At 44.5% G+C, this 20779-nt stretch overlaps 1 protein-coding gene across 2 annotated transcripts in view; it reads right to left on the reverse strand.

Moving 5' to 3' along the window:
- STK32C (serine/threonine kinase 32C) overlaps window positions 1–20779 on the reverse strand; it is a 99777-nt gene that overhangs the window by 43179 nt on the left and 35819 nt on the right. The window contains exon 2 of one of the 2 annotated variants that reach the window (XM_054072065.1): window positions 3180–3235. The exons of the other annotated variant lie outside the window; for it this stretch is intronic. Coding sequence (XP_053928040.1) covers window positions 3180–3235 — 56 coding nt within the window. The remainder of the gene's footprint in view (window positions 1–3179; window positions 3236–20779) is intronic. 2 annotated transcript variants of the gene reach the window in all.

The raw sequence follows: 20779 nt of genomic DNA on the forward strand, positions 1-20779 counted from the left end.
TTGATACCCGAGCAGCTGCTGCTGCTGCTTGAGAAAGGAGCAGGTGCTACAGGAGAAACACAACGTTCCTGTCAAAATACTGAAAAATCAAATAATATTACCTCTAATACGTACAGAAAACACTACACGTTTGCTAATTTGAGTAATTATGGAATTGAGCGTGACTCTGATTTGTTCAATAGTATCTTAAAAATTATTAAACCCATCTCTAGGAAACATAAATCAGCTGGATTTTGCAGATATGTCAGAGCCACAGCTCAGGAGATCTCCAGTCTCTTCCCAAGTGACTTCTGAGTTCCCTTTTCCTTCATTTGGTACAGGTCCTGTACCAAAGACCACACAGTCTGTCCTGAGAGGTGCACAAAACACGAGCTAAAAGCAAACACCTTGCCCAAGGTGACCCAGCAGGTTGCTGCCTCCTATGTCCCGTCACCATAAGATCAGATGGCATCACAGCTTTCACAGGTCTCTCATCTCACACAGAGAGTCTGCACTCTTATTTTGAGGTGGACAGGACACTGATTCCTAAATACCCTCCTGAACATGGGCACATAGTAATTAAACCAACCAAAGCAACTAAATTACTCATAAATTTCAACTAAGAGTTTTCAGGTAGGTAGTTTCACATTTTCTGTAATTAAATGCGAGTTGTAAATGACTTAGTAAATGTAAAAAGCTTTTTTCGGTATCAAAGGAAATTTAGCATATTGACATAATTATCCAGAAAGATGACAGATGAATCATTTCAGCATTTTGTTGAAAGTGTATATACAATTCTGATGCCTGATAGACTGCTATGTGCTAGACTTAACCTTACTTTAACACAAACAGAAAAGGAAGCAGCCATAAGGAGCTCTATTGAAAGCCAAAAAGGTCCTGCTCTGGGACAAGAATTTTTTTTTCTCCTTTTTGTCTTCTGAGCAGAATTAATTTTCCAGCACCAAGCATCGCAGCTCAGCAGAATAAAACCTCTTTCCTCTGAAAAGTATGTGTTTGGAAGTATGAGTCTTCTTATACGAGCTATTTTTAGCAGTGTATAGCCACTATTTTTCAATAAGATGTTATGTTTTGGTGTTCCAGACCAGGTTGCTTGGGTCCTTGACCAGCCTGATGTAGGGAGAGGTGTCCCTGCCCATGGCAGGGGCGTTGGAATTAAATGATCTTTAAGGTCCTTTCGAGCTCAAACCATTCTATGATTCTACGATGAGCAGAAGTCACAAGATCCTAAGAGTTCCTATTCTTGCCAGGGGCATCTGGTGAGATGCAGCAGCTCCTCTGCTGTTTGTTTTACCTCTACAGTCCTACCCCTAAGGAAGGACCTGAGCTTCTATTTAACCATTCTCCATCACCTAACATAACCTCAGAAATCTGACAGAGCTCTGCTGCCAGCTTTTGCCTCTTGCTGGAGGGACACGGCCGCAAATATGTTTAAGTATTTAAAACCACCCTCCCCATGACTAGCACACCACTTGGTATTACATTTTAATTAGCCCTGGTCCCATGAGGACTTACAACGAAGACAGGGAGGAATTTGAGTGGGTAGACTGTGCCCTGGCCATGCCAGAACAGTGTGATAGAAACCAAAGCGTTTGCCAGTTAACTGAGGCTGTGATGAAGCAGGTTCATTAGCAAGCAGTGCTAATGACAGCACTCTGACTAACCATGTCCACTCTCTATATTCCAAGAAGAGCTGGATTCCGACTGCAGTCAGATTTTGTACTGCTACTGTTTATCAAGACCGACACTACTTAATAAGTTTTAAGTATTTAAGAAGCAACTTCCAGGAATCGGTAAGAATTTGGGTTCTTCTGGCCAAACAAGTCTCAGACCTCCTAAGAAATTCCTGCTTTTGCAAAGTTTCCAAGCAGCTGAACAAAGTTCCTGAGCATCAAATGCAGCAGATCAGGCTGCTTAAGTGGCCACCACCCAGTGTGATGCTGCCTTGTTAGGGCTGTAATGGGCAGAGCAAAAAAGCAAAGGATGGTACCGTTTCTCTCCTGGGACAGATTCAGATTTTCTTACGCCCATGGTATAAGCTGCTGATCAAAGGAAGGTGGGCAGAAACAGGCCAAGATGGCCAGACCAGAAAGAAAGGAGAGAGGGTACAGCTTTCTTCTGATTGCTCAGCTTGCCTTCCATTTATTTTAGCAGCACGGAGACATGGAGGCACTTGTACCGTCCTTCAAACAACTCTGTACTATTTCACAAGGTCAACATTGCACGTTTTGCCCAATTTCAAGGCCATTTCCCTGCCCCACCCTAACACCCAGTTCTGACATAAAGGTCCACACCATGCAACTGCCACATAAAAAGATCCAATAATCCACCAAATTTAGCAATTTTCACTAGGTTATCACTCCTACAGCTCCAGTCCATCGGGGGCAGATGTCTTGGCTAAAAAGAGGGGAACAACTACTGTTGGGACACAGCAAAATGCAGGTGACAAAATAACTATGAAACAGTACCAATGCAATCAAGTCTTGTCTGCATGCAAGGACATGCACACACAGAGACACATCAAATTTCATGCCTGCAGTGCAAATAAATGGTGTAAAATGCCACGACAGAAGCAGCAAATAGTTATCTATACATTGACTGAGTGAGAGTCAGTGGAAAAGGGAATGGGAAAGGAATAAAACTAGGGAATCAACCACTAACTGATTTTCAGAGCTATCCAGCTTTTGATCATCACCTCCCACCTTCTCCCACATGCTTGGCAAAAAAAAACCTTGTTAAAAATAAATAACAGAAACTCTTCAACATAACTCATTTCTGAGTGGGAAAACAGCCCAGGGCTTCAGAGAACCCTCTTGACCACATCCTTCCAGCTCAGTCCATCACCCAGAACAACTTCCAGCACCTTCCTGACGTACTGTCACCCCTCACAACCTATAAATCCTCTCAGGAAACAGAAAACATAATGAATATTTGCCATGAAATGGCCACAATTGTTCTGGGTGTTTATAATACAGCTGTTTCACCAAGTTGCCAAGAATTAAAGCAATGCCAAATGGCAACAAGGTATTTTCCTGAACAATTTTTTCCTGTGCTTACTTAGCAGCGATCACCTGATAATAAAAACAGTCTATTTCAGATATATTTCAATATATCATAAGTACATAACAGTAGGCACCTGAGAAAATGCACAAGCAAACTCAAGACCGAGCGTTCAAGCCTACCTTGCCAAAGCTTCCCTTCCCAATCGCCCGGAGAATCTGGAAGTGGTCAAAGTTCACTACAAGGTAAAAAAAAAAAAAAAAAAGAAGAATTTTAATTTATAAATGCTTTATTGCAAAGATCTTATATTTAAAAAGAAGATGAGGCGACAACTAAAGAGTGTTGGTCAAGTTTTTATTTAAAGTCCTCCAGGGGAAGATGCAGGACGGCAGTTATTTTGCTTTCAAGAGTGTCTTTTTTAGCTGCTTGAAGTACCAAGCAAACATGTTCCTAAATCGGTGATTTAGAACAAGTTAAAATACAGCTTCAGCCTGTGTCAAACCAGGAGGAGCCTCACAGAGATGCCATAAGCCCGTGAGCAAACTCAGAGCGTGGCAGAGTGGAGAATGCCAGTGAGACACACACCTCACACCTTGTGTGGCCGCTCCTCTCCACATGCCTGGCTCTGTCCTGCTTGTGCACATTCAAGAGCCAGTTGGGCCGGTGTTTCTGCTTTCCAAAGGGTAACATTTAGAGGATGAGGACTGATTTTCACTCTCTTCACGTGCAAATTCATACATCCTAGATCTGTTATTTTTTCCAGAGCCGCGATGAGCAGTAATGACAAGAGAGGACAGTGCAGCTTCAGCTACTGCCTTGATCAGCAGACACTGCAAACAAAATTATTTTTACTAAACTGTAGCTGTGACCTAATCTAATATCAGTCTTAAATAAAAAAAAATAGGTCTATTTATACCAATAATGAGATAATTCCCATTGCCATTTAACTGGAGTGCCTCACAGACAAAAAATAGATAAATACTGTCACAAAAGCCAATGTAAAGAACACACCATTACTCCCATTTTACAAACTGACTCTTTATATCTCAGTTCCTGAATGTCCTCAGAGCTTAGTAAGCTGCAGGGCTGAAAAAGTAGTCCATGGCGCACACACTGCACGTTGGTGTTGGCTGCTGCACAAGCACATGCTTTAATTTGTGGTCAGCCCTGAAGCAGTCAGGAAGCTGGAACAGATGATCATTAAACTATAGAATCACCAGGTTTGAAAAGACCTCTGAGATCAAGTCCCACCATACCTATCTGCCACTAACCCATATCCTTAAGTACCTCATCCACCTGTCTTTCAAATATCTCCAGGGATGGTGACTCCACCACCTCCCTGGGCAGCCTCTGCCAGTGCCTAATGACCTTTTCCGTGAAAAATTTTATCCCAACATCCAGTCTGACCCTCCCCGGTGCAGTTTGAGGCCATTCCCCCTTGTCCTGTCCTCTGTCACTTGGGAGAAGAGGCCAGCTCCCTCCTCTCCACAACCTCCTTTCAGGCAGTTGTAGAGAGCAATAAGGTCTCCCCTCAGCCTCCTCTTCTCGAGGCTAAACAACCCCAGGTCCCTCAGCCGCTCCTCCTAAGACTTGTTCTCCAGCCCCCTCACCAGCTTTGTTGCTCATTCTAGTTTCTTTCCAGCTGATCCTAAGCCCAGTGTGCTCTCAAAGTAGCCAGACACGTGCAGGAGGAGCTCATCGATGAACTGAGGTGCACCTTGCTGAACTCCACCAGTCAGCTCTTCACATTTCTACCAGGAGACCCCAGCTATGCAAGGGGACCCTCAGCATTTCCTCCCCAGAATGGTCTGAAGGCTGGACAAAGAGCTTGGGCATGAACGGTCTGAAGGCTTGGCATGGGCTCGGGGATTTGGAGCGTGAATGATGCATGAGATGGTCAGCAGAGAGCACTGAACTCATGTTTGCTGACAGCGGAGACAAAAATCACACAGGAAGACAGAGAACAAAGAATTCACTATAAATATTCCGAGTCCCACTCTCAGATCTTAAATAAATGCACATCTGCCATCTCTGAGGATGAATCAAAAGCCCACACATGCCCGTGGAGTTCCTATTACCCTTTTGTGCTAGGCTTATATCCAAAATATTGTTATTGTCACTTTTGCGGGACATTTTCTACAGGAGAACACAGAAAACTTTGCCAAATGAAATTGAAAACAAAGTCTCGGCCAGCTCCCATCACATATCTCCCCATGCTCCCAGTCCACTCCATAAGCAACGCCAAAGGGCAGATGTACCATCTCCTCCCCTGGTTGCCCCAGAAGATTCTATGAAAGATCACATGGGGAAACCAGTGAGTGCTGCCCTGTCCTGACAGCCTCCTGCACCTCCAGAAGGAAGGCTTAGCTATACGTGTGGTGTGTCATCTCCTTATCACTCTCCTTTTCTCTGCGGGCAAACAGCTTTCTGTCAGCAGGACTTGATGGGACTTGGGCTGAGAAGCCATGAGATATTGGCAAGGACATAGGCCAGTGGTTGGCTCACCTGAGATGCTGCAGGAGCTGCAAAGTGGTCACCTCCTCCCTTGAATCTGACAAAACCCCAGCAATCTGCAGCCGCAGGCAGCGCTGTAGTGAGGTTTCTCCTACTGCCCTTATCAGAGAGACTGGAGTGAGCAAAGCATGACCACAGCTACATCTTCTTGATAAAAATTCTTTCAGAAACCCAAAACACTGGCAAACACGATGCTGAAGCATTTGGGGAAACAGATACAATTTTTTTTTCATGCGCAAGAAAATCCTTTACTTTGACTTCTGTCACTATGTAATACTCCAAGAGGAAACGCAGCTACAGTGAATAGCTTTAAAGCACAGCATTTTCCTGGCAATTAAACCACGTGCAAGTGCTCACGATCTGCAATCACTCCTGGAGATCAGTTTTTGACAATTCAGTCTGGAGAAGAGAAGGCTCTGAGGAGACCTTAGAGTGACCTTCCAGCACCTGAAGGGGCTACAGGAAAGCTGCGGAGGGACGGTTCACAAAGGCTTGTGGGGATCGGATGAGGGGGAATGGGTATAAACTGGAGAGGGGCAGATTTAGACTTGATATAAGGAAGAATTTCTTCCCCATGAGGGTGGTGAGGCCCTGTCCCAGGTTGCCCAGGGAAGCTGTGGCTGCCCCATCCCTGGAGGTGTTCCAGGCCAGGTTGGATGGGCCTTGGGCAGCCTGAGCCAGTGGGAGGTGTCCCTGCCCATGGCAGGAGGGGTGGAACTGGATGATCTTTAAGGTCCCTTCCGACCCAAACTATTCTATGATTCTCTCATTCTATAGTCCTTTCTCATAATGTTTGGAATATTGTGCTGCTGAGAAAACAAGACCAAAAGTGCCATTTCCATGTATCCATGACTACAACTGATCTAGAAAGCATACACCAGTCAGCAGTCAAGAAACAAATCTAGATATGAATATTCACCAGGCCCTTGAACCTACCAGAAAAGTTGTTACTTTAAATAAATAAAAAACACACTTTTGCTGATTTCAAGTTCAGATGCGCTAGATGTACAGGCACTGAGTGGGGTTTTTTTTCGGTTTTGTTATTTTTTGGGGGAATTAGTAAGCAATTCTGTTAAAGAAAAAGCAAAGCTCAACATTTGAGGAAGAAAATCATAGTAGCAGCGTGTTGCTTTTTGTGCACAACACACTGGATTTCTAAAAATGACAATGTATCACTACAGAATATGTGATTATGTCTAAAATAGAAATCTTTGAACCTGCCTGGAACCATTACATATGCTCCAGAGACTCCAGTTTCTGTGAGCTGACAAGAGAAAGCTGTCTTTCACCCGCAACCAGAAGAGCTGATTATTTGGGGGTGACTGGTTCAAGCCTGAGTCATAGACGCCAGTGGAGCATTTCATGACATGCATTCCCAACCAGAGGGAGATAACAGCTGCTGCCTATTCCCAGGACCATACCCACCCACTACTGTGCCTTCAGCGTGGCACACTTTTGACAGTCACAATCTCTAAGTACAGCAATGGTTCTGGCTCGAACCAGAAGAACCCGCGAGAGGCAGAGCATGACCTGAAAATGCGGGATGCGTTAAGAAGCATTTCTTTTCCATGAGGGTTGTCAAACACTGGAACAAACCTCCTGAAGAGGTGGTTGATGCCGCAAGCCTGCTGGTGTTTAAGAGGCATTTGGACAATGCCCTTAATAACATGCTTTAACTTAGCCAGGACTGAGTTGGAGTTGGACTGGCAGTCAAGAGGCTGGAGTCAGGCAGCTGGACTGGATGATCATAGGAGGCCTCTTCCAACTGAAACAGTCTCTTCTATTCTATTCTAAAACCGTCTGCAACGTACAAATACAAGGGAGAGTGGCATCGCAGTGCAAGGACGCTGTTGGTCGTGCCACAGCCCGATGCCATCTGTTGTGTTGAAATGCCCCAATGGGTATTTTGTTAGCTCCTCATGAAAAAAACTGCACTAATTATTCCTATTGACTACTCCAACAGCTCATTATCAATATAGCACCTTCACAGATAAGTGGACCGCTGGACGCGAGATGTTGGTATTTGCCACAAGAGAGACACATGCCTCTTCCTGACTCTCCCTGGCATCAAGTGACGAATCATGAATCACAAATAAAGGTAAGTACCGTGACCAGCATTCGCCTAGTTTGACGTGTTTTTGTTCTCAGTCTCCAGCAACACATGAAAAGCAGGATGGCAGGGTTTCACGCGCCTGTTGGACCTCACCAAACCTCACGCAGCCCGGTCCAGCCCACTTCACAAGAGAGTGCCAGGTGCTGCACTGACATCTCTATAATTAAGATTTCACTGTAGTCACAAAATGTACCGTGTGATAAAGCTGACTGGATGCACAGCTTCTATTTTCCAGTGAGATAAAGAAAATAAAGACTATGTTTCTCTGCAGAAATTCTTTATGCACAAGGACGAGTACGCCTCAACGTAAGATGTAAAAAACCAAGAGTTTTACTATCTTAAAATAATGCAATTCTTCCATGATTTTTGCTGCTTATTCTGCAGTTATTTCCAAGGTATGTAAAAATATGGCAAGATTAAACCACAATTAAAACTTCAGATACAGAGTAGACACTCAGTAAGGGTTCAACATCAAGATCTGGTATTCAAGTCCAATAGTAGGAAAACAGTGGATGCAGTTAGTAAATATGGTATCCAATACCTTCAAATCTGGGGGAACCAGAAAATTAGAAGTTTTAAGGATCGAGTCAGCCTTTCATTATTTACAGAATCATAGTACCACAGAACAGTTTGGGTTGGAAGGGACATTAAAGATCATGCAGTATCAACCCCTCTGCCAAGGGCAGGGAACACCTCCCACTGGCTCAGGCTGCCCAAGGCCCATCCAACCCTGCCTTGAACACCTCCAGGGATGGGGCAGCCACAACTTCCCTGGGCAACCCATTGCAGTTATCTGCATGTTTTCCAGCTACATCAATAAAAACAGGGAAGTTTTAACTCCAAGAATGACTCTCTGTAACGCTGAAGACCCAAGAAACTCTTTTTTGAGTCTTTTTCCTGCATATTTGTAGGGCCAGTATTTCACAATCAACCTTCTCTTTCTATCAATGCATTTCTGTATGTTGGCATAATTAATAGCATTTGTCTACCTATTATATTACAGCAATCCAGCTTTGGAAGAAAGCACCATAGTAATTGATGTAGAAATATGTGGCCACAGTGACCACAAGTTTGCTGCCAAGAGTTTCAGCTCACAGAAGACAGCCTAGACTTAAAAGTCATCACACACGTCGATTCTGACCAGAAAGAAAAGGCCACTTCTACAGTGGCTGGACAAAAAGGGCAGCCAGACAGGCTATGCTGGGAGGAGGACAGCCTGTGGGGAATACAGGCCACAGGGGCACTGCAGCAGCAGGAAAATGGTCATGAAAGTCAGAGGATGATGAAAAGGACCACAGCAGAGTCAAGAGATGTTGAGATTAGGAGCAGCTTTTAAAGTAACGGCGAGGGCCTGAGCAAGGGGGTCGGGAAGACCAGGGAAGCATTGCAGAGAGCCTGTAAGGGAAGCGTAGGCACCACTGCAAACAGAAACCTCCAAAGATTTCCAAAGATGCAGCAAGCCGCTAAAAACAGTAGGAGAAAGAGGCAGGGCAACAGAAGGGACAGGGACGACTCAACAGGAAAAACTTTCAAACTGGAGGATGAACCTGAGTGAACTGGGAAGATCAAAAGTGAAATTTGTCATCTGAAGTGCAGTAAAGCAACTTGGGGGGAAATGCAGAAGTATTTGACGGAGAGAGGGAGCAAAAGTCAATTGGGGATGACATCAACAGTCCTCCCGAAGCCTGAAACCCTTTGAACTCAAGGTACCTATTTTTCTTTAACTGGAAGGCTCCCTATGTCACAAGAAACCACTGCTTTCCTTTGTTTCACTTGAAAAAAACACAAGCAGTATGTTCAGTCTCCAACATCTCGAGCTGATCTGTTTTGCCTGTTCATATCTACAGAGAAGATTACATGGGTGAGCAAAATGGAAATACAGTATAGTGTGACTGACAGGAAACTCAAGTGAGCATTAACTATGCGGGAATTGAGGGAATGCTGGTAGATAATGAAAAAAATTAAAGGTATAATACAAGCCCAGCGCTATAAATGAACCTCTTTAGAAACTACAGATTCAAACATACTATTAGGAAGCAACTCTGAAGTCGTGTAAAAACAGTGAGTTATTGTATGATTAAAAATTAATCTCTGCAACTCTGTAAGGAGCCAAATACACCACGTAAAGCAACTGCAAAGTCATTTTAGGAAGACTGGGTACAATAATGTTTGCATTGGCCAGAAACCATTCCTAATTAGCGCAAAAATACTGCTTGCATTGGCCAGGAACCCTTCCAAATGAGTGCAAGCATATTACCTTCATCTGTTTCTTCATCAACGAGCTCAGGAGGCACTAGAGGCTACAGAGAAAAAACAGTGCCTAGTCCCTTGTGTTCTGTAAGCTTTACAAATGCTATTTCTGTTAGAAAAATCTATGTTGCTTTGTAATAATAACCCAGGGAGGCAAATAGGTTATTCATTAACCGCCCAGCTGAGCTCTCCATGGGTTCAGATTAGTGAGCACTAAATGAGTTCACGGTGGTCTTGGCCAAAAGCACAGGAGACAAGCATGTGCTCTACATACGCAGGCTGATGGGCAAATAAGGCTGTTTGCATACCCTGCACAGCTCTCACGGCAATTAGCCTCCCTTAGCTCCAGGGCGAGATGTGGTTTTGGAGGCTGGCTGCAGGAGGGCAGCCCACACATAATGCTCAGCAGAGCCCTCCGGACCACCTGAACTGAATAACCGATGTCCCAAGGTCGATACTGAAGATGGTTTTGTTTCTCTGTGCTCCCACATGCCCACCTAGCATTTCTACAAGGGTACTGCTTCTCAGCAAAAAAACCCCTGTTTTATGCAAGCGTTGCTCGTTAAACAGCTTCCAAGCAAACTACAGATTGGTGAAAAAGCAAACATCATATAGAGACTCACCCTGTTACCTGTGTAGATGCTCCAGGCAGAGCGCTGGGGCTTGGCCAGCCTTGTAGCTGTGCCCATGCCGGAGGCTCCAGGCTGCAGTGGCTCATTCCCTTGTTCCCAAGGGTTTGGATAAAAGTTCTATAGGCTTTCCAGGGCAGAGCCATCATGTTACATTTGTAATGGAAAACTTAATTACAAATGAAGTTTAAAACTTTGTAATGGAATAAAAACTCCCTGGCAAATAATCAAACTCTTCCAATGCAACGAGTTTAAAGTAGAGCAGGGCTGAAGCTGTTTGATCACAGTATCGTCTTATGTGGGTTGAAAGGACTGCTGATTAGAGCCCTGCCAGGAATGACAGGAACACATCGTTTTTATCCTAGTTCCTTGGATGTGTCGTTGTAACAAACCCAAGACCTGTTTCCTGGGGCAGACGCACATTTCAGAAGCCAATGCTGAGGTGCAAATTTTGACGCAGGAGAACCCCACAAAGAAAGGCTGATGTGGTGGAGAAAATGGGTCTCTGCACTCACAGCAGCAATCCTGGTGCCTCCCCTGCCTGCCAGAGGAAAAATTTCTCCTGGGGGAAGAGTGAGGAAGGACCAGTGCTCTTGGAGGGAGCCCAGCCTCGGACCTAGACCCTAGAAGCAGGGAGCTGACAGCTGTGGTAGCTGTCTGAGCACTATTGATAGCGTAAATTAGCTGTGCTGATTATTAGTGAAGGAAAGACAAGATTTTTTTCCAATTTCCATGCATACTATTACTATTTTTGACCACAGGTGAAAAAAACAAATGGAGAAAAAAGCAACCTTGGGTGGAAAAAGACTAAAGCAGAAATATAAATTCTTAAGGAATGGCATACATGTTATCTGAATGCTAAGTATGACTTTAAAGCTGTGATGATCCAAGCACTACCCCTCCGGACATCATCATCAGGACATCCTTGGCCACCTTCCTAGCACTCCCTGTCTACACACCAGCCTGGTCTCCTGGGTCAACCTGACCCTCAGCTCCACCTCTCCATATACCGGCAGAGAAGGCTTCATGGGCACAGCAAAAGGTGTGGAGCTAATTTTCCATACCAAATAATTTAAGCTCAGCCTGAAGTGCCTATGATCACACATGGCAGCACTGCACAAAGGTAAGCTCAGTTATGATATTGCCTGTGACTTGCTCAGTCTCTGAGGGTATGTGGGACCAAGCTGCCCACCTGCTTTTATAGGATAATTCCTGCTTCTCCTGCCACAGCACTACTATTTTGCTTCATCTTTCCCTGCTCTTTATCCCAGAATAGGATACAAAAGGATCAGGAAGGTCATTTGAACCATTTAATCTAGGGACAGTCCCATCATAACGACAAAGATTGATTTTTCCAGTGGCACTAGGCAAAAAAAGGGAGGGAAACAAACCTCTTCCATCACCTCCTCGCTTCTCACAACCAGCTTCCCTCTGAACCACCTGCCACGAGGCTTCCCCCTGAGTCCTGGTGAGCCGCCAAGCTGGGCTGACCCAGTGGGCGTTCACACACCAGGCATCAGGGACGCTCCCTCAGCTGCTAGAAATAAAGGGCATGGTGCTCCTTGGTTGTAGTCCACACCACAGCAGGATCACACCGTGGCAACAGTGCGGCCACCACCATGTGTGCTCGCGTCAACTGATGGGCTTCGTATTTTCAACAGGCAAGGGCACCTTGCTTTTCAGGGTCAATCCTCTTCTCTAGGAACCCAAAACCAGTCAACTAGTTTCTAATTGGCCAAGCAGGTACACGTATCACCCAGATGGTGAAAATTACCATTAAAATGCACTACAATGTTCCTTCCTTGAAGGCATGGCATTTTGCATTAAAAAATAAACTGAATTAAACACGAAATTCAGCTTCCATCTTTCATCAAACTGACAGATTGGATGTGTACTCTAGCCTTTAGTTGTTTTGTTGCTTTTTCCCCCCCACTTCCACAGCTTAGAAAATGTTATTTCAAGCAACAAAAATTGATTTACAAAAAAAAAAAAAGTCTTTATAGCACATGTTTATAGTAGCATAACATTGGCAGTAAACATCTGCTAAATGTTATTTAATGGTTTTGCAACATAAGTTATAAATGATAAATGGATGGCTTTAGGTGTCTTGCAAAATATTTAGGTTGTATTGTGTTCAGGGATAGGCTGCGACAGCTGAAAACCCTAAAGTGAACAAAAAGCACCTTAGTAAAGTGAAACGGTTTTAGATAACTAATTTCAACAAAAATTCTAGGGCTGGCTATACCAAAGCATTGAATTCATTCCCTCAGTTTAATTTCGACTTAAAATTTGTAGGGAGGTGGGAAAGTCCCTCTTCTTCTGGAATGCTTTCAAAACTGACCTTGATAGTGCTTTCCTACACAGTAAGACCTCTGTTTTAATTTTAAAAGGTAAAAAGAACATAGGATTACGCAAAATGAAATCTTTGACCCCAAATGAAGTTTTTCTTTCTCTGTTGAAAAATGTGGATTTCAGGTAAAACACCCTACAAAATACCCTAAGTGGGTATTTTACCCCGAAGCTTCGCCCCTGTTCTCTCAATGACTCTCACAGCTCCGTGCACCAAATGCACCAGAGGTGAAGCTCCCAGCCTCGATCAGCTCCCACCCAACCCAGCCCACCAGGCTGCAACCCCTTCGAGTGCCAGTGCAAAGCGGATTTGTCACAACTCCCCAGGGCACAAACCACAGCCCAAACCACAGCCACTCACACCACCTTGCCTGGCAATTTTTCCTTCAGTTCTTCAGCTTCGATGGTGACTCCTCAGAGCTTCTCCACCCCTGCTGACAAGAAGGCTTATTTGATGCTTGCATTACTGGGTCTATCAGCAAAGTGAGACGTGCCAGAGCCCTTGCAGTGCTGCAGAGGCAACAATTTGCTTTTCACTACAGCTCAGAGACAGCTTTCTGTCAAAACTTGTTTTGATGGAAAGCACTCTCATCAAATAAAAAAAAAAAATAAATACCCTTACAAAATCTTTTCAAGTATTCTCAAAAACTAGGCTGAAAACAAAGTTTGGGCCAACTTTGCCATTTCCATTTCAAACTGAAAGCTGACGATCTACTTTGCTGAGCACAACAGAAAAGTTTGGGTTTTGTCAGCCTCAGTTCACTTCCATCCATGGGAAAACTGTTAATGTTTTATGTACGTACCATATGTTTTGGCTCTGCAGTGGTAAGGTTTGCTGAGCAATGCCAGTTTAAATACAATTAAGGAACTCTCACAGGAGGATGCAGAAACCGTTAGTAATCAGAAATAAAATGCAGCCAGTAAAAAAAAAAAATACGCTGTTTCCAGGAAGAAACTTATTACAACTATAATAAGCCAAGTCCAGTCCTCTAAGTTTTATGCAAAGGCAGCTACTAACTTCAGATGAACCAGATGTCCACGAGCGACTCTTGTGATGAAGCAGAAAGCACGGGGAAGAAGAAAAGAAGGAAGTGTTTAAAAAGTTAATAACAAAATTGGGGATGTAGAAGTTCAGGAATCATCTCCAAAATTAAATTAAAAGATAAATGAAAGAGATAAATCTTCTAATTCCTTTGATGCGGGATTTCTTTTCCATTATGGGGTTGCAAACTTAGCCTCACGGGACCCCAGTTCATCATTTCATGTCTATACACATAACTCCAGATAAATACATTTTATGCAGCCAGCAAAAGAGTTTTAATGTCACCACAGCCCATGCAGAGAAATCTTCCCCTAACTATTTTCTTCTAAAAGTCACCTTACTACAGCAGCCACACCAGGCATCTATCACAAGTTTAAGACCAGCGTGTCAGGATGCTGCTGCCCTCTCTCTTCTCTCAGACTGCCCACCTCCAAAGGAAATTAAAACTCAGGGGGGTGAAGCCGAGAGCCGAGGCTCCTCGCTGCCGGCAGCGCTGCGGGCTGGAGCAGGAACGCACCAGGGTGAGGGCAGTCCCCAAGAGCCTGGCCTTGGGACTTCAAAGCATGGCATACACAGCAATTAAACTGAACTTACCTCTTGGATGTAGAGTCCTCATTACGATTATTAGAGAAAAGAAACTAAGAATTAAACATACATTAATTTAACTAAGGCCAACCATATCCTGGGCTGCATCAAAAGCAGTGTGGCCAGCAGCGCGAGGGAGGGGATTCTGCCCCTCTGTTCCTCTCTTGTGAGACCTCACCTGGAGTATCATGTTCAGTTCTGGAATCCTCAACATAAGAAGGAGATGGAGCTGTTGGAACGGGTCCAGGGGAGGCTACAAAGATGATCCGAGGGGTGGAGCACCTCCCATATGAGGACAGGCTGAGAGAGTTGGGGTTGTTCAGCCTGGAGAAGAGAAGGCTCTGAGGAGACCTTGTAGTGACCCTCCAGTACCTGAAGGGGCTATGAGAAAGCTGGAGAGGGGCTGTTCACAAAGGCTTGTGGGGATAGAATGAGGGGGAACAGGTGTAAACTGGAGAGGGGCAGATTTAGACTGGACGTGAGGAAGAATTTCTTCCCCATGAGAGTGGTGAGGCCCTGGCCCAGGCTGCCCAGGGAAGCTGTGGCTGCCCCATCCCTGGAGGTGTTCCAGGCCAGGTTGGATGGGCCTTGGGCAGCCTGAGCCAGTGGAAGGTGTCCCTGCCCGTGGCAGGGGGGCTAGAACTACATGATCTTTAAGGTCCCTCCAACCCAAACTATTCTATGATTCTATGATAATCTAACTTTTGTTATGCAAAGGCATCTTTGCATTTTATTCTTAGCTATAGCACCAGGACAAAACACATGGAAATGAAAAATGCTCAAGTTCTCAGCTTTTCACCTCTCCAAAAGAGACAGGGATGCTGAGCCAGGCAGAGAAGAGACGGGGATGCTGAGCTGGGCATAGAAGGGACATCTCTCCATAGGAGGCAGCAGCAGTGCAGCAGGGCTGGCCACGCTCTGCAGAAACTGTCGCTGTTGCTGATGTTGGAACGGCACTGCGGCTTGCTACTTCATTAGAACCTTCCTCATCAGACCTGCCACCTCATAAAAAATGGATGTTGCAGCATTCCTCAGCCTCCACACTTGTGAAGAAAACCTGCACTGCACCCTTGAGCTGTATATGAACTCTAAAATATTTAAGCCCATCCAGTGACGCTTGATAAATTCTGGAAACATGAGCACGCCAGTAGGGTTTGCAGCTAAGTTTATGCAAAACTGTATTTAAGTGGAAGGAGGATGTGTCTTAAGTGGTGCCAAAGAGCAGCTGTGACTTCTGTCCTGAGGACACCACTGATGTCCCTTTCCTGCTGACATGTGGGAGAGGTCGTGTCAACCGGCACAACCAGAATCAGTTGTTCTTATGGCAACATGCTCAACAGCAGTTTTCTTGTTCATTTTTTCTCTTGGCAGTCACTGCAGCATGACCTGGGATGGACACGGCTACGAGAGAGGAGAAAGACCAACCTCGCCCAGCACATAGTGCACGGGCAAAAATTATCACAGGGACCTGCAAGCTAGTGTCTTTTACCTTATTCCCGAGTATATATAGCAGGAAGCTTTTCTAAGGTTCTCTTATAAAGATGACTAGGAAAATAATTAATGCCAGTTTTTACTGCTCTCCGGGGAAGCAATTCTGTCAACCAAATTTAATTGCCTTATTTGAGACTTCTAGAAAGCATGGCAATCAAAGAGAGCGGTGTAGGGCCCTTTGTCTGTACTGAACCGTTTGGCTCAAAAAAAGTGCAGTTAAAGCTTTGCTCTGGATGTGCCACTAGAATCACAGAATGGTTTAGGTTGGAAGAGATGTTTAAAAGCCATCCAGTTCAACCCTCCTGCAATGACCAGGGCCATCTTCCACTAGATCAGGTTGCTGAGAGCGCTCTCCAACCTGACCTCGAATGTTTCCAGGGTTGGGGCATCTACCACCTCCCTGGGCAACCCGTGCCAGTGCCTCACCACCTGCATTTGCCATACATTATATGGATTAAGAGCAGGATGAGCTGTGGTTTTCTGGCAGTTTTGAAAGCATTAACCACTCTTCAGTCCTGGCTAATGTAATAAGGATAGAATTTTTTCACATTTATGCCACAGTAAGTTTGATTTAGTGTCTTGAACTTGCAGTGTAATAAATAAATGTTTTATAGCAGAAATAAAATCTGCTTATTTTCCTGGATTTAACTCACCCTGTGGTTCTGACTGTACAAGGGAAACCATGACATTAGAAGTTAATTCTTTAAATCATTTCAATCCACAATTTAAACAAAAGTCCACAATTTAAACAACAGCAACAAAGCCACCTTTGATGATCAGATACTAGAGACTGCTTCAGATCTTCAGGTCTTTAATTCACATTTGTCCTGAGGATGAGCACAAGCCTAAACCTCATATCTTCTTTCAATAGGAAACTTCTTTGAGTGAATCCACAGAAAGGATGCAAAGGATTTATGTTGCCCTCTTGCACAGGAATGTATTTAGGTCTGAAAGCACGTTACACCTTTTGTATTATAGTTTCTTCTCTATGTTAATCACTTTAAGTTGCTAAATTATTCATCATTCAGAAAATACATTTTCATTGCCTAGAGTTGACAATCGAAAATGACTTGGAGAAATAGGTCATTCTCATCCCATAGAAGAATTAACATACACTGCATGTGCCTCCCCCCTACCCCAGTTTCTACTTTTAAGCTCTGCTCCACGTGAGGATGGGCCAAATTTAAACCGTCTGCATTTTTCATGCTGCTCCATCACGCTAAACCCACAGTCTTCACACTGTGCCCTGACTTCACATTTTTAATAAACCGTACCCAGCAACAAAATTAGCAGACCAACTTTTGCCTGGTATTCCCACAGACCGTGAGCAAAGCTTTAACAATAACTGCAAGGGATATAGCCTGAGTTTTCTAACTCTTCTACCTCAGCTTGAGAAAACTCCCTCCTGCCTGGAGCCTAATCATCATCATCCTCAGCCACAAGGTTTTTCCATCTGCCTCGGAGGGAGGAGCAGCTTGTGGTTCTCTTTCTTTTTCTTTACCTACATACCTCCAAAACAAATTTTAACATGACATTTAAAAGAAAAAAAAAAAAGACCACCAATAAAAGGAATTTCTTGCTGGCACGCCTAATTTGCTGTTTTTACACATTTTCAAATTAAATGCAATTGGCTAAGGACTGTTCCCCAGCAAGCTGTTAGCCATAATATGCCCAGGCTGCTGTCTATTGGGTCCACATCAATTTTTCCTTGCTGCAAACCACAGAACAAGGGCCCTGTTCGAGCTTTCTGTTCCTGCTACGCTTTGCACAGGCGGAGGTGTCATTTGCCGGCACTTGATTACATGGAAATCAAACTGCTATCTCCCACCTCCAGGAAACGGGATTCAACTAAAAGGAAGCAAACGGCACATGAAACCAAAGTACAAAGCAAGAAATCTTTAACATCCCATCACTGGCATTGATGATAAAGAGCGAAATCAAGATCTAAGCCCAGCAGTCGGTCAGAGGAGTAAAGGAAACCTGGTTTGGCAGGTGCAAAGAAGGATGGAGGAGGCCCACAGCACCGTGCAGGTGTTGCTGGGGATACCAACAGCCACCAGCCCTGTGCTCTATTCCTGGCTTTGTCTCTGATGCAAAGTGCCTTGAACTGACTCTCTCTTTGTGTTGCTTGCTGAAAAGCCTATTCTTCAGCGCAAAGCACGCCTTGCACTGTGTGTCGTACGCGCAGGAGCTAGCACAGAGGGGTCTTAACAGAAACTCTAAAGATATTGGAACAGAATACACACAGGCTGGACAGCTTGCTGCCTGCAGGTCAGTGCTTGCACCTCCCGGATGGATAAAGAGCAGAAATAACGAGAACAGTTCTATGAACTGTTTGGGAATTCTAAGGTCCAAATTCAACTCTATTCAAAATGCCAGTGGCAGAGCTCAGGAATGATATTTCAGCCCAGCAGAATCGACAGGAGGCTTTTCTGAAAGACTTTAAAGAGCCAACAGTTTTCCTGGTAAAGCGCTGGAAGGTGCTCATCTCACTGCATCAAAAAAACACAAGCCACGTGTTCAGTTTTATTAAGCACCAGGGATCTGCCTTAAGCCAGGCTCGCAGTTATACAACTACATATTGGCTGCTTTCAGCAGGGTCCGCAGGCACGAGACAGGCAGAGAATCCACGGCAAAGCCAGGTCGTTCAGGCATAACACTTTGCAATGGGATCTTATTTGTTTGTGATTCACACCAAGAGAGATGCTGATCATAAGGACTAAAACCTGCCCTGCCATATGCACTGGATTAATTACTGCATCGTTTTGCTCCCATAGCAGGTCAAAGAGATCATTACATACTCGGGAAAAACGCATGTTAATAATAGTATTGAGCTCATTCTCATTCCAGCATTCAATTCAAAGCAATTGTTCAGCTCAATAGCAAACAGCTTACACTAATTCCTACTAACTTTTAATGCCTCTGTATCGAGAAATACAGAGTTCACGCTGAAATGCCACAAACTCTAATATGCAACAGGATTAACTCTTCACGCTTTAAACTTAATTATGTGCAGTCAGGTGGCACTTGATATTCCTTCTTCCTTAGCTAAATCCAACAAAACATGTTTAATGATTTCGGTGCACATACGCTGGTGGAGCTAATTAGGACTCCTGTAGGGCTGAGCTCAACTTTTTTAGTGTTGTCTAAACTGAAAACAAAATGTTCTAGAAGCCATACTGTGCAGCACAGACTCTGTGCAGACAACTTGCTCCTGTGAATCTACAACAACCCAATAACGTTTGCTGGGAAAAATGAAAATATCTCAGGAGATAAATATTGAACACTCCATTTCCTCAGTTTTCAAAGTGTTTTATCCAGTTCGAAGAGGATCAAGCCAGGAACAGAATCGGAACCTCATTTATATACTTTGAAATGGAATATGCTAAAGGCTAAAAAAACCCTAAAAGCTTAATTTAAAAATATGAGCAATAAACAAAATAAATTCCTCCAATTGTGACTTGGTATCGAATGTGAGAAGGGTGTGCTGCCAAACAGGTTAGCTGATAGCTGATTTATCATTAACCTAATCGTACTGTACCTTACTATGCTGCTTAAACCCAAGAAGGTAAGTTTTGGTGCATGTTAGCTGGTCGTGGTACGGTATAAGCTTTCTAACACAAGCCAAGGGAACAGAAGTCAGCCAAGGAAGAACGTCAGGTCAGCATCTGAGGTAAGGTCCTTGCTGAGGCATGCCTGGGCATCTCCACCATTTCTCTGTGATCTCCTCACGGCCATCCATCCACAACATCTGCCAGGGGCTCCATGCGCAGGGTGGCCCACAGCCACGCTGGCTCCTGGTCACAGTGGGAAATTGCCTGTCAGAAAGCCAGGACAATTTTCCGGCTGCTAACCTGGAGCAAGCTCCGGGATGCCAGTCTATGCACTGGCACATAGAAGGGAAAAACCCAGTTTGTGCCTTTCCTGGTACAGAAGTGGGATTATAGGGATGAAACTTCTGTCCTACTCCTATCTGTGCCCTCAAGGTGGGAGAGGGACCACAGAGGAAAGGATGGGCTCCATCTTACCCTAGAGGCCATGGTCCTACATACCTTGTCCTCACCAGCACTGTGAATGTCAAGTTGTTCTCTGCTTGTTTCCCTGCATTTCTTTGCAGACAAGTGTTTTTAACATAGATCAGTTCCCTGAACCATTTCAGACAACTTTCCCACAAATATCACTGGTTGCCCAGGGAGGTGGAGTCTCCATCCCTACAGATATTCAAAAGCCACCTGGACCTGCCCTGAACAACTGGCTCCAGGTGACCTTGCTTGAGCAGGGGGCTGGACCAGATGACCTTTGGAGTTCCCTTCCAACCTCAACCAGTCCATGATTCTGTGGTCACCAACACAGAAAGCTAATGGGAAAGTACAGCAGGAATCTCCACAGAGATGAAGTTATTGGATATGGCCTCTGAGTTTAAGGAAATGGACTGAAATAACTGACCAGCTCCTGCTTCCACCACATTCCTACACAATTACTTCACAGTTCCCCATCATGCTCTTGCACCAACTGCTTAACATCCTCATCCAGAAAAGTGCTGCTCATTTTTATAGTGATGCTAACGCGCCACACAGTATTTCCATGGGTGCTCCTAGACCGTAGGTGGGCTCTTCACTCACCCAGTGGACACACATTTGGGAATAACATTAGGAAATCCTTCTTTCCAAGAAACTGCTGACCTGTTTCAAGACTCTGTGAAAAGAAACACTGCAAACCATTACATTTGTATCAAGATATTCCTGATTAAAGGTTGAATCCAAACTCAGCGCTTCCTTCTGCCATTTCCAAGAAGAGTGACAATACCCA

The sequence above is a fragment of the Cuculus canorus genome, chromosome 7 (genome assembly GCF_017976375.1).
Source record: "Cuculus canorus isolate bCucCan1 chromosome 7, bCucCan1.pri, whole genome shotgun sequence".
In the NCBI taxonomy this organism is placed as follows: Eukaryota; Metazoa; Chordata; class Aves; order Cuculiformes; family Cuculidae; genus Cuculus; species Cuculus canorus.